General features: G+C 38.3%; 1 protein-coding gene across 3 annotated transcripts in view; it reads left to right on the top strand.

Annotated features, from left to right (window-relative positions):
- Positions 1-8,101, top strand: part of C6H21orf91 (chromosome 6 C21orf91 homolog) — a 30,385-nt gene extending 22,284 nt beyond the window's left edge. For 2 of the 3 annotated variants that reach the window (XM_044251093.1, XM_044251094.1), the window contains exons 3-5: positions 2,337-2,873; positions 4,303-4,365; positions 5,536-8,101. In XM_044251093.1, coding sequence (XP_044107028.1) covers positions 2,337-2,873; positions 4,303-4,365; positions 5,536-5,702 — 767 coding nt within the window. In that variant the 3' untranslated portion in view covers positions 5,703-8,101. The remainder of the gene's footprint in view (positions 1-2,336; positions 2,874-4,302; positions 4,366-5,535) is intronic. The other variant, XM_044251095.1, reaches the window with a different exon arrangement.
- The last annotated feature ends 14,932 nt before the right edge of the window (positions 8,102-23,033 follow it).

Consider the following 23,033-nt stretch of genomic DNA (forward strand, 5'->3'; position numbering starts at 1 on the left):
TTTATCAATAAGTTTTTGAAGCTTCTATGTAAATGCCAAATCCCACAAAAGTAACAGCAAAAAAGTAATTTCTGTAGCATGATTTAGAACCCATTTCATTTAACAAAGAATTTCCTTTCATATAGACAGAAGGAGAAACCTGTAACTTACCATGTTTATTAGATTCAACTAAATCATTGCTCAGTGGATTAAGCTGTGGCCTTGGGCTAACGTTGACGGTTTCAGGGGTTGGCTGTGGCCATGTGTTGGCAGTGACACTGAAGGGAAGCTGCAGAGTAAGGCAGCTCTTTCATCGATCTTCGAATTAGTAAAATAAGCAAGTTCAGGTTCTCTCTCCCTACCTCTGTTTATCCAGAGCAGTAATATTAGAATCAAATAGCAGAGTGGAGCTATTAATTTGGTCTATAATTTGTACTACCTACTTTTTATCTTACCTATGGTCTTAAACATATATAATAAAACTTTAATGTTTTATTCTAATAAGCCAGATTTGTAAATTTCCTTTTTGTGTTAATGCATGGCAGTCTCAAGAGTGTACACCGTGTTATCAAATAGAGCTTTGAGAGTTTGCACTTTAAATATCTTAATGTTGCTGGAAATTTGACCTAATCAGACAATAACTGGTTAAAAAACAGAAACATACCCACACACACAACTGCAGTACAGGTAGCAAAGGCGTAAATAAAATGGGTATGAAAGTCAGTTTAAGTTCAGTTTTTGTGCTCAGTGGAAGACACAAGTCTCAGATATTTGAGTTTCCCGTAATGCTTATTACATTACCACTGCTCAGCAGGTGCACTCACATGGCTTGCTCATGGAGGAACCACCAGTAGCCCGTTTGCACTGGTTTTGGCAAACTCAGCAGGTCCCACCATTGGCTGATGTTACATCATTTTAGAATAAATTAATACAAGCACTTTTATACCTGCCTTAATACCATTAAAGTGCAGATACTTCATTGTCTTACTATTAGTCCCAGAGTTTGGAGTTCAGTTAATAAAGTTGTTACAGCTTCAATTTTTAAAACAAAGGATGAATGCAGAATGTAATTTTTTTCTGAGGAGTCAGCTAAAACCTTTTTTTTTTTTTTTTTTAACCTAGCACCTGAGTTGCTCTCTACTTACCCTGTTGTCAACACTAAGCAGATTTACACTGGTTAATTCTGGCAGGTGTTAAATTTCAGCTCCCCATCCCTTACTCACCTTCAGTATAAAAGCACTGCTGTTTGACTTTAACAATGCAGTTTGAATTTGTGAAGATGTATGAAGGTCTTCTATGTTAAGAAATGTATTGTGTTATTTGAAAATGTATTCAATCTTTAAAAAACAATTGAAATGAGCTACTTAAGCTCTGTTTAAAACTTGGGAGCTAGAAGGGTGCCTGGGTGGCCTAGTCAGTTGGCATCTGCCTCTTGATTTTGGTTCAGGTCGTGATCTCAGGGTCATGAGATTGAGCCCTGCATTGGGCTCTGTGCTCAGTGCAGTCTGCCCGTCCCTCTCCCACTGCCGCGCTCCACACTCAGCGTTCCCCCCCACCCCTCTCTAAAATAAACAAATAAAATAAATCTTTTTATTTTAATGGCGGGAGGTAGAAGAGTGTAATAAGACTATTTCTGCTACTTACGGTATATAATAAACATTTGTGAGTTAAAGAATTATATGGTTATTGTGTCCTAGTGGATTGACTTTACTGCTGTATGAAAAATAATTGTGTGTAATGTGTTTCTTCTAGAAGGTAAAACTATCTTGATAAAGTTTTAGTAAGCTAAAACCAATGTGGAGATATTTTTAGATGCTTTCATTTTCTTAAATAAATCTAACCAGTTCATTGACTTTTTGAGGCTTTCATTAGTGTATTTTTCTGGTTCTGGTGTATCCAGTGAAACATGACTAATTTAAGAATATGATTGCGTGTTTATTGGAAAAAAATTGTCACACATTTCTCTTATAGAGCCTTACAATAGAAATTTTTACAAGTGTGTACTTGAAGGAGAAGTAGTGAACAAAGCACCATACTGTAAAGGCCAACATTTTGTAAATGTAAATTGATGGCTTGCTAGTACTTTTTTATAATTCTGTGCAATAGCATACCTCTGGACCAGCATCCTGGGAAAGGCCTTTATTATTTATAAGAATTTAGTTTTACTGAATATATAGTTCAATTGAAAAAGAAATTATTAGACCATGTTTTATATTATTAACAATATTCTTCAGCATTTTTCCTTTAATATACAAACTACCACAAACTGACGTCGGTGTTTTACTAAGATTTTTGGATAATCTTATTGAAACTTTTAAACAAAATGTTAAGACTTCTGTTTCTTTGTTTTTCTATAGGAGTACCAAAATCAAATCTCCTGCACACCAAATCATTAAGGGGCCATAAAGACTGCTTTGAAAAATACCATTTGATTGCAAATCAGGATTGTCCTCGATCTAAACTTTCAAAAAGTACTTATGAAGAAGTTAAAACCATTTTGAGTAAGAAGATAAACTGGATTATACAGTATGCACAAAATAAGGATCTGTATTCTGATTCTGAATGTTCTAAAAATCCCCAGCATCACTTGTTAAATTTCAGGCATAAGCCAGATAAGAAGTTACTCCCACAGTTTGACTCCCAAGTTCCAAAGTATTCTGCGAAGTGGATAGATGGAAGTACAGGCGGGCCCTCAAACGGTTCACAAAGAATATTGGAGCAGAGGGGAAATACAGACTTTGAGCTTGCAATGTTGCAAGATTCAGGTGCCACTCTATGCCACAACAGTGTATTGTGGCCTCACAGTCACAACCAGGCACAGAAAAAAGAAGAGATAATCTCTAATCCGGAGGCCGATGTCCGGACCCAGCATCCACGGTACAGCAGAGAGGAATGTAAGTAAAATGGGGAGAAAGGTAATGATTGCAGTTTTGGTGACTTTATTTTCTTTTTACCTTTTTATACATGTGGTATGTCAAGAATTTGGCTGTAGAATTATAGATTTTTATAGCTTAATTAAATGACAGGATCACCCTAGCAAAAATGAGGTATCTTGGGCACCTGGGTGCCTCAGTCGGTTAGGCGTCTGACTCTTGATTTCAGCTCAGGTCATGATCTCAGGGTTGTGAGATGAAACCCTGTGTTGGGCCTGTGCTGGGCGTGGAGTCTGCGTAAGAGTCTATCTCTCCACCCCATCTGCCCCCCAAGAAGATTCTCTCTCTCTCCGTCTGCCCTTTCCTCATCTATCCCCCTAAAAATGAGATGTCTTAGATTCTCCATCAGTTCTCTGAAATACTCCTTATTGTGTCGTAAAGCATTCTAATTCTACGGTCCATCATATCTTTTGCCATTTTAAGTTTATTAAACTAAATGTAATTGACAAACAGAAGGAAGTTCCTGTAGTTTTACAAGTACATCTTCAAGCATTGGCTTACACACACTGTCCCCATTGCTCATCCCTACAACACTAACTGACTGTGGGTGGCATTTCAGAAGCCACAATCTGACATTTCACTGAAGGACAAAGGTAATGTGTGCACTTATTTTAAAGTTGGAAAAAGTGAGCCTTTCAGTTTGCATTTATTTCTGCAAAAACTCACAGAAGCTGAGACAATTTTTTTTAAAGATTTTATTTATTTGACAGTGAGAGAACCCTAGTGGGAGTGGGAGAGGAGGAAGCAGGCTCCCTGCTGAGCAGGGATCCTGACGCAGGGCTCGATCCCAGGGATCATGGTCTGGGCCAAAGGCAAACGCTTAACATCTGAGCCACCCAGGTGCCCCAAAGCTGAGTTAATTTTTTTGACTCTAAGTCAAGGGATTTTCGAGCTTGAAGGGACTTTGGGTATATTTTTATGCAATTTCTCGATTCTACATATGAATTACCTAAGGTTACATAACAAGGTAGACAAATCAGTTTTTCAAACTATTTCCGTGGTACTTTTTTGTTTTTCCAGCTGTGCATCATGAACTATGTATTGCTTAAGTATAATCAACTTGATAAGTAGTGACTTCTAGCACTTTTTAAAAACTGAAACAAAGGGAAATAACAGCATCCAATGGATATAATACGAAGTATTCTCTGGCATAACTTTTGATTCAGATGGTGGAGGCGTACTGGGAGTGACGTAAAATGTTTCTTACTGTGGGTTGAAAATGTTCTCCATACTTCAGGAGTTCATGAATGGCTCCTACTAAAGTACCAGTGAATATTGTAGTAGCAGATAAGTGCAAATGTTTTTTAAAAAATTAACTATTAGTTAATTAGTTAGATGTTTTATTTCCCCATGTTACTATGGTAATAATTAACATATTTTCATGTTTCAGTGAATTCGATGACTCTTGGTGAGGTAAAGCAACTGAAAGCAAAGCTCCGACAGGAAATACAGGGTAAAGAATCAGTGTTAATATCTTATGCTTGTGAAAATGTTGATACAGAAAATCCCCTGTGACAGGACACTATTAGCTTTATCTGCATTTAAATTTGGAAATGGGATTAGAACCTATTGGAGTTTCCAGAGCAAAAAGAATAAGAAAACAACTTCTTCATGAAATCAAGAGGACTTCGGTTTTTCGTGTTTCAGTAAAAATGGAGACCTGGAGACCTCTACCTTTGAGCTGAACCTCTGCCCTTCTTAACAGTTTATTGTGCCAGGCACCATATGCTTGCACTCCCTAAGTTCCGCTGGGTTGTGTTTGCCCTGTTTCGTGGGTGTTTTCAAATTAAAAACAATTTCAAACACAGAAGTAGTGAGAATGACCCATCTTTAACAGCTTCAGCTGTTATCAAAAGCATAGCTCATTTTCTGTCATCTCTACTTGCACCCGTTCCTTTGCCCCACTCCCACCCCCAGCATGGATTATTCTGAAACAGGTTCCAGACAACATATTGTTTCTCCACAAATACTTCAGGATTTTCTCTAAAACATAACTTTTTTTTTTTTCAAGTAATCACAACCTCATTATCACCCCTAAAAAAAAGAAAAAAACAGCTAGTAGTCAAATAGTATACTAACACTAACAACAGTTAATGTTCAAATTCCCCAATTGTTTCCTTTTTTTTTTTTTTTAAATATTTGATTCCCATTTTGGTGAGGAAACCACTTCAGAGACATTAAGGTGCTTATAGAGATCACACATTCAATTAATAACAGATTAAGGATTATATTACGTTCCTTCCTTAACTTCACAGCCAGTGTCACAATAATAATCGTAAATTAATAATAGTAAATAGTAGTAACAATTTGTATTTATCAAGTGCTTATTCTATGGAAAGAACTTTACAGGTGTGATCTCATTTACTTCTCCCAGTAGTCCTGTGAGATGCTTATTGTTAATATCAAGGTTATACATAAGAGGAAATGAAAATGTGGTTTAAGTTACTTGCCTGAGACTCATAAAAGCATAGGAACAAGAATTCAGAAATGAAGGTACTCTGATTCCAAAGCCTCTTAGAGGGGTTTCCAGACCTGGGTATGAATAGGCACTTCCTATCCATAAGCCATAGTAGATACTAATTGAACCCATTTATGTATTCAACTACCTTTTAAATCTTTACAGAAGTTTTTGAAGAGTTGACGCATCAAGTTCAAGAAAAAGATTCTTTGGCCTCAGAGCTCCATGTCCGCCACGTTGCCATTGAACAGCTTCTCAAGAACTGTTCCAAGTTACCGTGTCTGCAAGTGGGGCGAACAGGAATGAAGTCACACCTACCCATGAACAACTGAACTAAACTTACACTTACTTCCTTTGCCCTCATGCCCCTACCATTTATTGGGCTGCTAGGCATGCCAACTTTGAAGACGTTGAAGAAAGTTACAGTCCATTTCTTTATGGTCATTAAATTTGCAAAGCTGAAGGCAGTATTTAACATCTTTGTCAAATAAAGCAGATCATTACACTCTTAGTCTTCTAGGATTAATCATTATGGTTTGTTTTGGGAATTTTTCTTCCCTTAATTACTAAATGGCCCCGCTTAATTTACCACATGTGACTGTTGTTACAGTGTGATTTTATTAAACATATTTTTAATGTAATTCACCTATCAAGACAATAGAAAATTTTTAAAAAACTCTTTAGATTAGTCTGAACTACTAAAGATAATTTTAAGAGGGAAATGGAATTCATAATACACCTCTTATTTATTATGAGCAATATTTTAATATGAAAATTTTATATATAAAAATGCTATTTTAGGTACCTTTCCATTCTCTTTATAAATGTGTATTTGAATGCCACTGTATATTATATTTACACTTTCCTGTGTCAGTATGTTCATCCATATTTCATATCACTGTATTTTATTCTCTTAATACACTCTTTTTACTATTACCTTGTTATCCAAAGATAAATGTATTTTGGAGTAGAAATCTATCTAGTTGAATTGTTTTGACTTCTGATAAATCTATGAAAGAGGAATTAATAACTTTTTAAAGCAAGTATCCAAGAAAAAAAAAAGAACATTATTTTTTGCTAACAAAAGCAGTTCTGAGTTAGTTAAGAAGGAAAATGCTAATCTAGTTTTCATATGTCACCTTGTCTCCATAGAAGTAAAAGCCTCTCTACTTCATTATTATTTCCATTCTAATGACTTTGATGTGTTAGAATTTGGACAGAGTAAGTCAAGCCTCACTTCCAGGTCAAATGTAGTATCTGTCAAATTGAATGTGCTGCAAGATTGTTGTCCCATCTTTATAAAAAGCTTCAAATTCTTCTGTTTGCCACTGCAGATACAGTTCAAGAATCCTTAAACTGTCCACATTCTCTTAGCAGCATCACTGAAATTAGTGCCCAAAGAAAACATTGTGAGATTTTTTTTTCTAAACTTTAGAATTTAAAGGAGAAGAGAAGACTGCTTGACACAGAAAAATAAAACTGATTCAAAAAAAAAATAAGCCCATTTCGAAGGGATATTCTTGTAAATTGCCTGTGATGTTTCCAAAGAATTCTGAACTAGTTGGTCATCTCAAACAGCTAGATATGTTTTTTAACAGTGTATTATGTAGTAAAAGCTATAACCAGTGCAGAATTAAAATGGGCTCTAAATTCTGTTTTTAGTTGGTGCTTAGAATGTATTTATGAGGTAAGATTTTTGCTTGAAAGAATCTGCAGAAAAGCCCATTAGCTTGGCAGCTTCATGCATAAAGATACGAATGACTTCTATCTTAAATCTGGCAGCCTGCCCTGGCTTGGGTCAGATTTTAGTCTTGAACACAAACAGTATTTGACTAAGCAAAGAAACGCCTCAATCTAGTAGAAAACAACTTTTTGTAATGATAAGATGTGTTAAATTTGCCTCAAAGTATTAATTGATATCACAGTTGATTTTGCTTTGTTTTGTTTTAAGTATGATGTAACTGTTTTTGGAGCTTTTGAAAAATGTTTTCAATTTTTCTCGATTCTTTTGAGTCATCCAAAATGAATTTAAGATCCAGGGAGTGGGGATACATTGCCTTAGTTTTGATAAGCTTTAAACTGAATGTGTGCAATATCAAAATCTTTATAATTTTACAAGTTGAATAAAGACATTTCCTGATGATGCCAGTAAAGTGCTTAGTTGTTAGGTCACATTTTTTTAATTTGACTTTACTCTTATTTGGCATAATTCATCAAGAATGTTACAAGCCAGTGTGCTTGCACACGTTTGTGCTTCTACTTCTGTCACTTAGGGACAGCCGTCCAAGTTTGGGATGTGTTGCACTTGATACCAGTAGTAGCATATTTCCAGAGTATGAGCCATATGGGGCAGTCCTAAATGCAACAGTGTTAATCCAAAGAAAAGTGTTTGCTTTGTTTCTGGCAAATATGTAGCTTTACTAATTGAGTTTGGAACAATTGGGTGGGATTGTGCATGTACTTATGGTCTTAATTGGAGAGTCTGGTTATTCCATTTAGATATTTCTACCTAAGCTCTTCAAAGGAAAGGTGCTGTTAAAAAAAAAAAAAAATCTGTGGTGCTGGTACTCACATTAGTATTTTATTTGGATGAATATGGCAGTAAAAGAATTTTTTTCTTGAAAGATTTTGTACAGCAGCTTATCCACATATTTGGTAAACTGATTCCTGGGTTAGTTTTCTTTCTTTCTTTCTTTCTTTTTTTTTTTTAAGATTTTATTTATTTATTTGACACAGAGAGATCACAAGTAGGCAGAGAGGCAGGCAGAGAAAGAAGAGAAAGTAGGCTCCCTTCTGAGCAGAGAGCCCCATGCAGGGCTTGATCCCAGGACTCTGAGCTGAAGGCAGAGGCTTAATCCACTGAGCCGCCCAGGCGCCCCTAGTTTTCTTGATTGAATATGCAATTATTGTATATATGCAAAAATAAAAGTAAGGGACAGAGTTAAGTTCTATCTTGAGAGAACATGAAATACTACAAATATTAGTTACCATACTTGGCTATTCTTCAGTGCAGTGGTTAGTACTTTTTGAGGAAGTTTAGAAGAAAATCTTGTATATACCATCAGTTTCAAAAACAGCAAAAGGAAGAAGACTGCCATCAGCTGTTACTAACATTTTCAGAGCTTATATGAGTCAGAGGAGTGAAATAAGACTAATGTTTTTTCATGGTAGATTTCATAATTAGACAAATTGAGTTTTAAAAAATCAACTTGAAGTCGAAAGCAATTTTGATCACACAAGACTATTCACTTTCAAGATTAAAGTTTTCAAATTTGTTCAGACTTTTAATTAAGTTAAAAATCTATTTTAATTTGAGATTATCATCCTTTGATCAAAGCATTTAATACCCAAATTGGTGTCTTCTTTCTTTCTTTCTTTCTTTCTTTCTTTTTGTTAAGGAAAAAGACAAGGCAAGCACTTAGGACCCAGTAACAGGTGATGCAGAGAGCGGATTAGTGGCGTTTTGTTCCATCATGTAGTTCCTTAGATGTTGGAGCAAAGAAATGTTCTTAGTTCTTCAAGTTTTATGCTCATTTCACCACAAAGTGCCCATTTTTGTATACACTTGAGAATTATTTTTTAAAATAACAAGTTCATGTTGGAAAGTGATTTCAAAAGTGTAATCAAATTGTCTTCTATTTTGTTGGCATCTCGACAGGCATCTTGAGATTTCTTGGGTTTTTCATCTGATCACATTCTTTACCACTGAAAATGGTCTAACATGCTTTTCTTGTTGATACATATTTTACCTTGGTGTTTACACTGTTGAAGCTTGTCAATTTTTGCTAAGTTTTTTTTTAATTAATTTTGAGGATCTATTTGTATGTGTGTTGATGCTAACCAGCTTGGGTTTCATTTTGTTTTAGAAGAAATCTGCTTGTGTTATTAAATATTATAAAATGCAATTCAAAATGTATATGCTCTAAACTTAAGAACTTTTAAAGAATAAATTATTTGTGTAGCTTATAAGGAGGTTCAGTTGGTGACCATAAAATTAGGTTGTGACATGAAAATTTTCAAATGGTACAATGTAAAGTTCTTACAGTGTTTTTTTCTGATTTACTGGGATATTGCTTATGCTAAAGTAAGATATATGAGTATTTTTAAGTACTTAATAAAAAGTTTAGTACCCTACCAACTTTTTAAAGATCTGTTGTTCAGATGCAGCTGTAAAGCAAGGGCGATTGATTTTCATTTCAGTGTTTAATTGCATTTTTAACTTAGGGTTGGTGGAAATAATTATTTGAGGAAAATTGTGATGAGAATCAGTAAGGGCTAAAACCTTCAACAGGTTATTCTTGCCACATTAAGTTTTGTGGTAGGGAGGGAAAGAGTTTATTTAGCAGAATAATAAGGTACTAGGGCTCTGGCACAAGCAAAGGGGTGGTGGAGGAGGGTTCTAATACTGCAGAATAACGAGGTCTTGTCCGACACATCAGTGTTCGCCTTCACTTCCTCCCTTCCTAATTGCTCTTTTTACAGTTTAGTCTCACCCCTTCAGCAGCTTGGTTACCTTGCTATGAAACAATCGGAGCAAGGCTCTAGCACTAAGATTGTTTTTAGCACCTAGTTTGTAACATATACGTTCCCTATTCTTCTTAGTTTAAAAAGAACCCAAATTATTAGTGCATTTTGGCAATATTGAATTAGTACACAATTTTAAGCTTACCAAAGGAAAACCAAAAAATCTTGAAGATGAATACTGAGCCCTCACTCCCTCCAAAAAAGTGTTAGTTGGACTTGCCTCAGTTGCATACCCCTCAAAAGGAATTTTGGTAAATGTGTTTTTCTTCAAACATGTAGAGTATTTCCATTCTGCTGCCCCCAAAAGTGGCAATTTAGAAAATGTTCCATAGTGATTTCTGTTAAGTGCCATCATCCCTGCTTTTATAATTTGTATGTGTGTGTTAACCCTGTTTTGAAGCTGAGTAACCTATACTGTGGCCATTGAACCTAGTCTCTCTTTGTTGTTAGAAATTTACTTTACAGAATTGTGCTAAGGTCTTTGGGAAAAGAAAAGGAAACTAGTGGTGAAAAACAAGTCTGTTTTAAAAGCGTTTTAGACATTACCTTGCATTTTTTTTCTTTTAAAACTGCAATAATTTATGTATTTGTATTGTTCTGCCTTGGAACTGTAACTACATATGCTTGTCTACTTTTTTTAATTTTGCAACAATAAAATAATATTTTGTTATCAGCTTCAGCGTGTATTTTTAAATGTACTTTTTTCTTCTTAAATTGTTGACCTATAAGAAGGATCTGGTTTTGCAGGCTTAGGGAATCTCCTTAACCATCATTTTCTAACAGTTTATCTTAATGTTTTGTGAAAATCTCTTTTTTTTTTTTAAGATTTTATTTATTTATTTGAAAGAGAGGCAGTGAGAGAGAGCATGAGTGAGGAGAAGGTCAAAGGGGGAAGCAGACTCCCCGTGGAGCTGGGAGCCCAATGCAGGGCTCAATCCCGGGACTCCGGGATCATGACCTGAGCTGAAAGCAGTCGTCCAACCAACTGAACCACCCAGGCGTCCCATGAAAATCTCTTTTTGATAGTTAACTATTGCCTCTGTCCCAAGAGCCCAGAAACAGGAAGTAAGATTCCTGTGGCTTGTTAGATGTCTGGGTAACTTTTTAAATTGGAGTGTAGTTTCCATACAATAAATACACAGATTTTACTTGTGGTGTTTGAGTTTTAACAAATATACATAACTGGAGAACCATCAACCTTTGCACCCCTCGCTAGTGTCTGCATTCCCTATTTCCCTTCCACTGTTGTGATATCTAGCCCCATAACTTGCATTTGGCTGCTTCAGTTCATAAATGTTATCATAGAGGATGTACTATAGTCACTTGCCTCTGGCTTTTTTCACTCAACTGGATGCTTTGAAATTCTTGCATAGTAACTCAGAGATCACTAGTTGTGACTTCTTTTTTTTTTTCCTGACTAGTGTTCTTTTATTGTATGAATGTATTATAATTTATCCATTCACCTGTGATGGACATCTGAGTTATTTCCAGTTTGGGGCTCATATGAATAAAGCTGTTGCGAATACATTTAAATTGGCTGTGAAAAGAAAATCAGAAATAGAAATTAAAGTATTCGAGGTTACTTGTGGTTAGCATCATGAATCTATTTACAATTAACTATTATTCCCCACAAATGATTTTTAAAATAATGTATATCCTTTTGGATAGCTTAAAATTAGGAAACAAGGACAGTTATACAGAAGATCAGAGGCAGAATACAAAACAAGAGATGATGGAGAACTGGAACATTTAATGGGTTGTAAGAGAACAGGAACCATCCTTGAAGCTCTTTTGAATGTCTAACAATCTAAGTCACACCACTTTGTTTTCCAGAGGAGGCAATGAAGACCAATTGAGTCTGGTTTGGAGAACATACTGGAAAGAGCATCAGACCACAAATGACATTGTTCTCCTGTCTAGCTTTAACTATTTTGTGATGTTAAGGGAAGTTGGTCACTTCACTTTTCTAAGCCTGAATTCACCAAGCTGAAGCAAATAGTAGGTAAAATGCAAGCCTACTGCTCCTTTATCACCTTTGTTCTTGCCCACTTTCTAAGCCTTCATGGGAGTTCTTATAAAATGATTTGTTCTCCCTCATTTTTAAATGTCACTATAGGGCCTGGAATTCTTTGCAGGTATCTTAGAGCCTAGCAAGTAGGTGTGCATGTGTTGGATAGAAAGGGAGAGCAGCAGGCGGAATAATGTCCTTTTCATATCACATGTACTGGTATTCTGAGTTACTGCAAAAGGTTTTACAGGTTTTCTGGTTTCTGATACAGATGATATCTTAGATCACTACTATCTTAAATTACACATGACTTGCAAGTTTGTGTTAGTGGATTTCTCTCTCTCTCTCTCTTGTGTGTGTGTGGGGGGGGGGTGATAGGGGAGGATCCATCTTGAGAACAGCAGTGTCCATCAATGGGAAAAACACCCAGTATCCAATATCCAGTGAGGGCAGCAGGTAAGCTCCTGGCACCTAGTATTGAGTAGCCATTGCTCTGTGTAAATCTGCCCATGAATCTTGGATATTTTGTTCCTGCTGGTTTCCAAGCCTTCTGGGTGATCTCTGCCCATTGAATAAATTCCTTTTCCACCTAAGTCAACTAGTTGCTTTCCCTGGCTTGTAACTGAGAAGTCAGTTACTCCTCACTTCATCCACTGGGTCCATGTCCAATGCCTTTTTTTTTTTTTTAAAGATTTTATTTATTCATCTGACAGAGATCACAAGTAGTCAGAGAGGAAGAGAAGCAGGCTCCCTGCTGAGCAGAGAGCCTGCCTCAGGACTTGATCCCAGGTCCCTGAGATCATGACCTGAGCCCAAGGCTGAGGCTTTAACCCACTGAGCCATCCAGGTGCCCCTGTCCAATGCCCTCTTGCTCTGAGATCTTAACACAGTTGGTTTCTAAAAGTGAACTGCTGAAAGCCCTCGGGACCACCTGGTCTGCCTGTTGGGTCAACTGAAAATGATGGGGGGAATTCTGACAAGAAAGTAAACTTCTGGTAATGAGGATATCCATTTTCCTGTTAAACGTGTTCATTGTTCACACTTGGGGTGACACCGTTCTCCACTAATTACTGAAAGTGCTCATGGTTTTTATCTACCAGGATCTTGGAACAGATGATTTAATATAAACAGTGAAGATCATAACTTTAGCTCAGGGCTTTGCCTGTGTGCTCCCTGATAATACTAAATGACCTTCAGCCCAGTAAGCATCTTTTGAACAAATATCCAAATGAGATCTCAGAGGCAGCACTAGGATTGCATGTCCTCTAGAAAGAAGTAAACCAGTAGTTACCCAAAAAATGCCTAAGGCCTTCATCCAGTGGTTGACTACATTTCTCCACGTATCCCATCTTCCTAACACCTCCATGACTATTTCAGGCCTTCGATAACTCACACTTGTTCTGTCTCTGTTTCTTTTCTATAACACTGGTTCTTCTGAATTTCATGGGACATATGTCACTTGACTGCACCTCCAAAGTTTCTGAATCAATAGGTCAGAGGTGGGACCTATGAATTTTTATCTGACAAATTCCCAGGTGATGCTGATCTGCTGGTCTACATGGCACTTTGCAAACAGCAATCATCCATTGCCCCAGAGTTTACTTTCCAAAAGATGTGATATTACTTCCCTGCTCATACTTTTCTAGATGACCACTGCCAATAAAATGAAAATTAATCCTCAGAGCTCAGTGTTAAAAGCCTTCACCATTTGGCTCCTGCCTATTTTCCATTTAAATTTTTTCATCAGATTGAGACTTGGTTATGTGCCAGAAATTTTCACAAGCCCTTTAGGCTTTGGGCCAAGGGATACAAAAGCCAACAAGACTTTCTTGGTCAACTGAAAAGGATTCCAGCCCATGGTTAAGTTAATAAGGACTGAAAAATGTCCACTGGATTTAGCAACCAAAAATTCAATGAGAACAGTTTTAACAGACCTATGGGAGCAAAAGATCACAATAAATTTAAGTGTGGGTAAAGATGGTAACATAGTGGACCTGGGTGTGATCTCTAAGAATTTTAACCATAAATAAAGTTGAAGTTAGGATGTGGATCCAAGGTTATGTTTTTTAAGTTGAGAAGTACTTGATCATGAGTAAACATTGAGAAGACAGATGTAGTGGAAAGGCTACAGAGGGAGAAGCAGTCATCATAAAAGCAGTAAAGTAGGAAGAGGCAGAACACGGTAGCACATCTAGAATGATTTGTCTTTGAAGCAGGTTAGAATCATCTCAGGCTTTCACATTGGAGAAAAGGCAAAACTACAGATGAAGGTGTTTGAGGGAGATTCATTGGAGAGTAAGGTAAGAAAGTCTCCACCTGGCTGATTCTATTTTCTTTGAGAGAAAAGGAAAAGATGGCGGGGTCGGAGACTCAAAAGTGGTGAAATGCTAACTAGCTGCTTTCTGAGGAGTGAGAGAGGTCCTGGCTCCAAGAGACAGGCTTGCCAGACTGTTCAGGAGAGAGAGCAATCGTGGTCCATGACTTGCCGTTGATTGAGTTTCTGCATTTGCATTCAGATTTTGTTGCTGTAACTATGTACAGAGTAGGACTGTTTCTGCAATTGGAGTAAACTAAACTGAAAGCGCTACTGAAAATCGAATCTGAAACTCAGATAAATTTGTGGCTCAAAAAGGAAATTCACAAAAACCTTATCCAAGAGATAAAATTTCAAACACGGGAAAAATGAGAAATTCGAAGAGCTACTACAGATAGTGTATAGCGGGAAAAAATCAATTCTGGAGCTTTAACTCAAGCAAGCTTTTCAAGCAATTCTTTTCATTCGAAGAGCAGACTAAGACTCTTGTGAAGGCCAAGACCTTCTAGGTCAGTTGGTTATCAAGCGTCAGCAGGGGGAAGTGTCTAACCCACATAAAAGGCAGTTTATAAGTTAGTCGGTATACAGAATGTGAAGGAAAGCTGAGGTGCAGGTACACAGAGTTTCAGATCTGCAACTTTGAAGCAAAGAGAAGGCAATGTAAAAAGAGGATGGCACTTCTAAGAGAAAGAGGTAACAAAATGGGAAGTGAGGGAGGCAGAAGAGGAAGTTCTAAAGAGGAAGGCCATTGCCACACTGCATTGGAGAACTTGGGTTTTAACCCTCCTCTGTCACTGCCGGGCACCGCTCTACCTGTCTTCTCTTAGCGTCTGCTCTCAGCTGTGAAGAGTGGCATTGAACGCTGTGCTCTTTAGGGGAACCGCCAGCCGATATCCTAAAAGGATCACACACTTTATGAAGCCTGTCATGGAAAATCTCCCCCACCCCTGGCGTGAACAGCAGAACTAAGCTGAAAAGGACATAAAGGAAGTGTGGTTTCATTCAAAAAGAAACTGTGAGGTGTTTTTGCAGCAAGATATTTCTATGATCATCTGTGACAAAAGAGAAAAAATGGAAGAATTATCCTGGCTCATAAACAGTTATATGATTGTGTATGTAAAGTCTGGAGAAAGGAAAACCGAAAAAAAAAAAAAAAAAAGCCTAAGTCCTACACCTTATTACTCTCCCACAATCTTATATCCGGGAAAAGTATTTCTCTTAGAAGTAAGGGTGGGATGATTCTGCCACATAATCAGAAGTTGGATCACCTGCAGCTCAGCTCCTGTGACCTGGTTCGGACATTCGCACCTGTGTGCTGAAAATGAAAATGTCAAGCAGTGTGATAATCTGTGTAGTAGAATATCATTTATTCCATCAGCAGAACTGCCATGTATCCTGAGATTACATCTTTCCTATTACAGGAGTAGAAAATTAATTGTTCTTTCTTTCAAAAAGTAATAGCCACAGTAGATGGTAGGTTTTTACTTTTATTTAAGTCCTTAGTTGGTAAAAAGTTAAAATCACAATCTTATGTAAGTGATTAACTTAGTGTTCTCCAGAAAAACAGAACCAGTGTGTTTAATATATACATACATATTCATATTTGTATGAATATGTATATATGTGTATATATGTACACACACCCAGAAAAGGAGATTGACTGATTTTAGGGAATTGGCTCACACAATTGTGGGTGCTGGCAAGTCTAAAATTTGCAGGGCAAGCTAGAAATTCCAGAAAGAGTTAATGTTGCAGTCTTGAACCCAAAAGCAATATGGAAGCAGAATCCTCTCCCCTTCAACAAACCTCATTCTTTTCTCTCAAGGACTTCAACTGATTGGATGAGACCCACCTACACTATGAAGTGTAATCTGGTTTTTTTTTCTTTTTTTTTTTTTAATTTCTTTTCAGCATAACAGTATTCATTGTTTTTGCACCACACCCAGTGCTCCATGCAATACGTGCCCTCCTTAATACCCACCACGTGGCTCCCTCAACCTCCCACTCCCCGCCCCTTCAAAACCCTCAGGTTGTTTTTCAGAGTCCATAGTCTCTCATGGTTCACCTCTCCATCCAATTTCCATCTGTTTTATTCAAAGTCTACCAATTTAAGTATTAACCATATCAAAAAAATCCTTTCACAGCAACACCTAGACTGGTGTTAACCAAACAACTGGGCACCATAGCCTAGTCCAGTTAACACATAAATTCAACCATCACATTTGGTCACTATTTTTTATTTTATTCTAATACTCACTGCATTTGATAAGTCTGAAAACCATGGATCTGACATTACCTTATCCAGGCAGATGCCACTAAGCCACACTACCCCAAAACATTCAGCTTAGGTTATGATCACTAGAGAAGGAACTGTACTCAGTAGCCTCTTCTACTATTCTGAATGTGTCCATGTGCTCTAAGAGAGCTTAGAGGAACAACTTTTCATTATGTCTTAAATAAGTTTCTGAGTAACAAAGGCAGTTATCTACCAATATGTCTCCTCTTAATCCGGTGTTGGTCTTAAATTTAAAAACTGAGTGTTCTACGAAAAGTAAAAGATATATATATATATAACCTCTAGTAGATGCAATAACCAATAATTTTAGGCAAATTATTGAAGGTTTTAGAATATTGAATGTTGGTTGGTACATCTCTTATTATCTTTGCTCTCTCCTACATCCACCAAACAAATAATTCTTTTAAGAGTTATTTTATTTCGGAGAAATACCACCAAATCTCAACCACCATCACCCCAAAGCAAACATTCTTGAAACAAATTTACTTAGTCCTGGGAGGGGGGGCATAGAGTACAAGAGCCCTAGTGCTCCCCAGAACTAACAGGGTAAAAAAAATAACTAGTTTTTGGATATCTCACTGTGGGGAGTTTCTTCCTTTTTGTCCTAATCAGCTAGCTCTGAGACTAGAAAATGCAGTGGCCCCCCTTCTAAGTTGCTGCCACACTACTTCTCAGAAAAGTACCAGAAAAAAAAAAAAAAAAATGTGAAGGCCTTGGGTACCTCTGCTGTCCTTCTGAGAGATTGGGGGAGTTTCCCTTAACAGAAAAGAAAATGCAGGGGGAGTCAAGGGACTGACATGGAAAACCACATTTCCTTTGCTGTCTCCCTCTCTTTTCATCTTCACACCTGTGTGAATAAAGCACCAGCAAACAGAAGTTCACATCCTGCTGGGCTACCCTGCTTTTTATCAAAGTACGGAGGGAATTTGGGTCTAGGATCAACACAAACTGGTCTCGTCTCAGAGAACAAAGAAACCCAGGATGTGAGATACATAAATATCATGGGAAACCACTAAACATGTGGAGCTAAAGGGGCCTTCAAGAGTGTCACAGCTTTGATTTGATTTGATTTCATTTGATTGCAGGAGAGCCCTTCAAAACAAAAAGATTTTTTAAGAACATAAGATGTAACATATATGAACATAGAGATGTTGCTGCTGTTCTCTACATTGAAGACAATGGCGATTCTTGGAGCCAAGCTCCCTTCACATCCTTCTCCACGACTATCCCTGCTGGTACCCCCAAACTGTCACCGGCACCAAACCAATAGGTCCGCTCAACCGACTACAGCCCAGGGGATCTTACGAAACGCTATAAGAAACTGCTTAATCTAGTCTCGCATCCTTCACTTAAGAAAATTCCATTCTACAGAGCTTATTAGCCTCAAAGGCAAGGACCAAATCCCAAATCTCCTGATACCATTTCCAGAGTTCCTGCGAAATACCACCTATAGCTCAGTTCTTACTTTTTATTTCTATCACATAAGATCTTCTGTCAAGGATATTCTGTAAGATATTTATTCACACTCTGATGGACCACAGAAAAAAACCAGGAGAGGAAAACACAGGAAAAAGGAAAAAAATAGAGCAAGTTTTCCCTGCTAAGTAAAGCAAGGTTTTGTCTGAACCAGGACAACTGCTAGTAAATCCAGAGTGTATCCTAGATGTCCTCATTCTGGAAGGTAACCAGGATAGGCTCCAGGAACAGTTCCTAGCAAAACCTGAAGACAGCAAGTGCCTTCCTTACATCAAAAGCCAGTTTCTGCAAGATTTATTCCGAGGAAAAATGAAGGCTTAGAAATACCCATTGCTATTACCTGGGGCGGGGGGGGGGGGGAGCATATGCCCCAATGCTCCTAACTGGTTCTTCAAAACAGAAGAACTTTAACAAGTGTTAAAGTCATGTATTACTATAACTGTATGTTCAAGGGACTGTGCATGACATGAGTGGAATTTCCTCTGACAACAGAAGGAAATGATAGTAGCATGTCTAAAATCCAAGTGCCCCATATTCCATATATATTATATTAATCTGTTTTGCGAGATGATGTATTTCTGAATCACACCCTAGAATCAATGAGAAGAAGGCTAAGCTAAGGTAGTTGGACTAGCAGAGCTCATTAAGCCAAATTCCCCCATAAACAAGTGAATTTGAAATGGAAGCCTAGTTAGAAACAAAGAAACTTTAGAACAAGATCTGAAACTGTGAGGTAAGACACCCTCTTTTGATCATTACCACTAACTTAATGTTCATTAGAAGTAGAAGGAGACCCTACCCAATTACACGCTGCCTTGTGTCCTGTTGTGCTAATGGACAGGAAGAGAAAGAGAGATGACTGCAAAGCAAGAACTGGCTGGTGTCTGAAGGCAGGCCGCAGCTGGCCACACATCTGGGTGTGCTGGATTGTTCTGATCAATTTAGGTGAAATCTCATTCCTGGAGATGCTAGAAATAGCATGAGTGAAATGCCCTAAGAAAACTCAGGAAGTTTGTGTTCCTTCTTCCCCCTTCCTTCTGGAATAATTCGGTATAAGAACTACCAGATGAGACAACTAAGTGAGGTGTCCAGAGGGTGGGAGGGAGGCCTGCTGGTGTGAAGGTTAGAGCTGGAGGTGGGGCCTCCTGATGCTGACAAACCACCTACAAGATAAGGAGAGCACCCATGAGGGCATCAGGGGAGATAAAGGTTTGGCTGTGGGTTGTCAGAGCCTCTGTGGGTTAAAGAGGGCATCTGGGGCGCCTGGGTGGGTCAATGGGTTAAAGCCTCTGCCTTCAGCTCAGGTCATGATCCCAGGGTCCTGGGATCGAGCCCCACATCAGGCCGTCTGCAAAGCAGGGAGCCTGCTACCCTTCCTCTCTCTCTCCCTGCCTCTCTGCCTACTTGTGATCTCTGTCTGCCAAATACATAAATAAAATCTTAAAAAAATAATAAAAATTTAAAAATAAAAATAAAGAGGGTATCTGGAGGAGGAAGAGGGTTACAAACACAGAGACTGATATATTAAGGATAGTGGAAGCCTGGTGTCTCCTTCCTGAAGAGTTACAAATTGGAAAGGGGAAATTCTAGACTGAATTCTGTGGGCTTCATTGGAATTGAAGATAATAGAGTAAACTCATAACTTTCAAGGTGCGTGATAGGTAGGTAGATAGAGGAATACAGATGCAAACGGGTATAACCACACATATACATGCTTGTCCACTGAAAGGGTTGGGACACTAAGCCTGGACAAAAGCAACAAGTATCACCGATTATTCTCTACTGAATCAGGTCCCTTGGGGGAAATGATTAACTTTAGGGCTAGGGCAGGAAAAGAATATGATGAGTCCTTTTGTTCCAAAAAGTAGAAAAGTGCTCAAAAACTGATGTGCACGTGTCAAAAGAACACAGAAGCCCCATTAAAGGGACCCCATCAGCTACATCAGAGACCATTTAAATATCAAAATAATTTGTGAATCAATTGAATAAAATGGGAAAATAGGTGTCCACACTGATTTTTAAAAGTGAATCAATTGAGTTTGTCAGAAGAGATGGAAGAGTTACATAATCTCAAAACACCTCCCCATGAATAATTATGATTTACAAAGTAGAAAAGAGTAACTCTACAGCTCTACCCTGATCAAGTTAATCAAAGCGAGGCTGGGGAGTGAGGGCAAAGGTGGGGTTGGAAGAGGCGCAGACTGCTATTTTCCATCAGAACATGCAGTTTGATTTTTTTTTTAATGATATAAATGTAAAACTGATAAAAATACCAAATTGGGAAAACATTCTCCAATTCTTAGGTGTTATTCTTTGGTCTGATTCACTGAAAGTTAGAAAAAGAAACAATAAATTTTATGAATTAAGGCTATCCCATGGTAAGAAAGTGCTTGAACCAAAAATAAATGACAAGTTTTTTACAAAGAAAAAAATCATATAATGGCTCTCTCAAAACAAATCCTGACCCTTAGGGTTTCAAATGTTACCAATCTGAAAGAATCAATTCAAAAATGTAGTGAATACTACTATGTATTATTGTAGGTCATAAAATACTGTCTGACATGTAGCATCTTCCTGACGAGCAAGGGTCATTTTCCGTGCTTTCTACACCTTATGCAAAATTTCTGTAAGAGGCAGGTATAATTATTATCCCCACTCTACAGATGAGGTGCAGAGAATTTAAGAACCAAGCCCCACATCACACAGTGACAGTGAACTTGGATAGTTTCAAGTCTTAGGCCTATGAATTTAATCATTACACAGGCAGTTTTAACTCTTGACTCTAAACCTCACATTTAATCTGTCATCTTGTTAGGTCCATGATCAAAGGACCAAGACTGATACAAAGCGAAGGTCAAGCAAAGCTTTATTTCACGCCAAGCATTGAGAATCAAACCGACCGTTCGGGGCCACCTCTTACAGAGAGAGCGAGTGACTCCCAGCCTCACAAACTAACTTTCATACAGCAAAGGCCATGTGGTTGGGCCTGGCCACACACAGGTAGCCAATGAGATTGCAACACACAGAGAAAGCTGCACAGTCATGCTAGGTCACACACGGGTGGCCAATTGAATTACAATTCACCCCATAGTAGCTATTTGAACTAGCCTAACACCTTGGTCAGAACTGGAGCTCAAAAGGCGCCCAAAAAACGGGGCCACACTCTATGGTAGCTAGGGAGACAGTATGCGCCCCCACTGATGGGATGTCTCCACCTGACCTGACCCATCCCTGCATTCGGCTGTTATCTCCACCTGACCTGACCCACTCTTGTATTTGGGCTCTGTTATCAGGGACTGGTCGACCATATTTTACTGGATTCCCAGACTTGCTTTTAAGTAAGTTCCCGGGGTGGGCAGGGTCAGTTTAAGTTTTACTGCATAAACAACAAAATCACTGTTTAACCCAGATGAAATCGCTCTGGCTAAATAGGCCCTTAGAATCTAAGGTCTCTTAACATTGTTTAGGAGCTAACTCTTGCCACCAGTAACTATCTCAACCTTAATCCTAACCCTACTATTTAATGTCTTGGTTATTAAGAGGCCTTCTAACTCTGTTATGCCCTCAATGTTTGTGTGCCTCCAGAACTCATGTGTTGAAGACTTTAACCCACAATGTGATGGTGTTAGGAAGCAGGGGATTTGGGGGGGGACTAGGTTTAGGTAAGGTTATGAGGGAGGGGGCCCACAACAGGATTAGTGTCCTCCTAAGAAGAAGAGAGACCAGAATGTTCTCTCCTGCAACACAAACACCCCCTTCCTCCTTCAGCCTCCTCAACCTTGTGAAGACATAGGGAGAAAGCAGACATCTGCAAGCTAGGAAAAGAGCCCTCACCAGGAACCAAATCACCCTCTGTCTTGATCTTGGCTTCCTCAGCCTCCAAAGCTATGAGAAAAAAAATATTTGTTGTTTAACCACCGACTATGTGATTTTTGTTGTAGGGCCTGAGCTGACCAACATTCTTTCCTGAGGCCCAGCCTCTCCCCATCCTTATCCATAGTCCAGACTATCTTCCAAGTCAGCTTTCGGAGACATTTACCAAGTCACATTCATACTTAAAAATGTGTGATATGTTGCCTGAGGGTGAGGTAATCCAAAACTCCCTTTCTTTGGATCCAATTACTTTTACTAACTTTATTTCTAACTACACTCTTCAATGAAATGTTCCCCCCAACTAAGTCGCCAAGCACATCTCATACAACCCCTCCTCTCTGCCTCTATAGATGCTCTCTGGCTGTTTCTGGAATGTCCTGCCCCCGTTCTCTCTCCAGAAATTATTTTTACCTTTTGAGACCCATTTAAAGTGTTTAATCTTCTAAAAAGATTTCTTCAAATTTCTGTGCTCCCTTAACACTTTGCTTATGGCTCCACTTTGGAAAGCCTTTATTTAGGATCTGTTTCAGCCAAAGACTAAAAAATGCCTGAAGGGCAAGGACAGTATCTCCTTGTCTTTGTATCCTCAACTCCTGCACAGAGACTAGTAATAAATGATCATTAAATTAATGCTGAGGGACTGCATTGAATCTATGAATGTACTCTTTCCAGATTTTGGTAGTCAGTAACTTTGGCGGCAGTGGTCATTTTAATGAGCGGAGGTTTATTTTAGAGATAATCTTGCTTATCTAATTTCCTAACATTGCAAATTTCCTGCAATTCCACATCCAGTCCACTGATCAACTATCACACTGAGGATAGCTTGTCAGTACATCTGCCGTGAGTCACTTGCCTGGGGACAAGCGCCTGTCACACATTTACATTTTGCCCTTAAGGTAAAAGCACTTTTTTGTTTTCAGAAAAGGGCAAGAGTCTTGAGAACTAAAACAGTAAATCCAATGCTGACTGTGGTCAGTGATGAAAACCTGGTATCATTTACAAAAATCTATGGTTTTTGGAGGCATGTTCCTGGTTTTACAACCACTGTGACTACTAATGAGTTGCCAATTCCCATGTCCCACTCAGAAGACTTGTGCAAACGGAGCGTGGAACAAGCTCTCTGGCCAAGGTGTTCCTTTGAGAAGGTTTTTCAACTGCTAACTCCAACACTG

The sequence above is a fragment of the Neovison vison genome, chromosome 6 (genome assembly GCF_020171115.1).
Source record: "Neovison vison isolate M4711 chromosome 6, ASM_NN_V1, whole genome shotgun sequence".
NCBI classification, from domain to species: Eukaryota; Metazoa; Chordata; class Mammalia; order Carnivora; family Mustelidae; genus Neogale; species Neogale vison.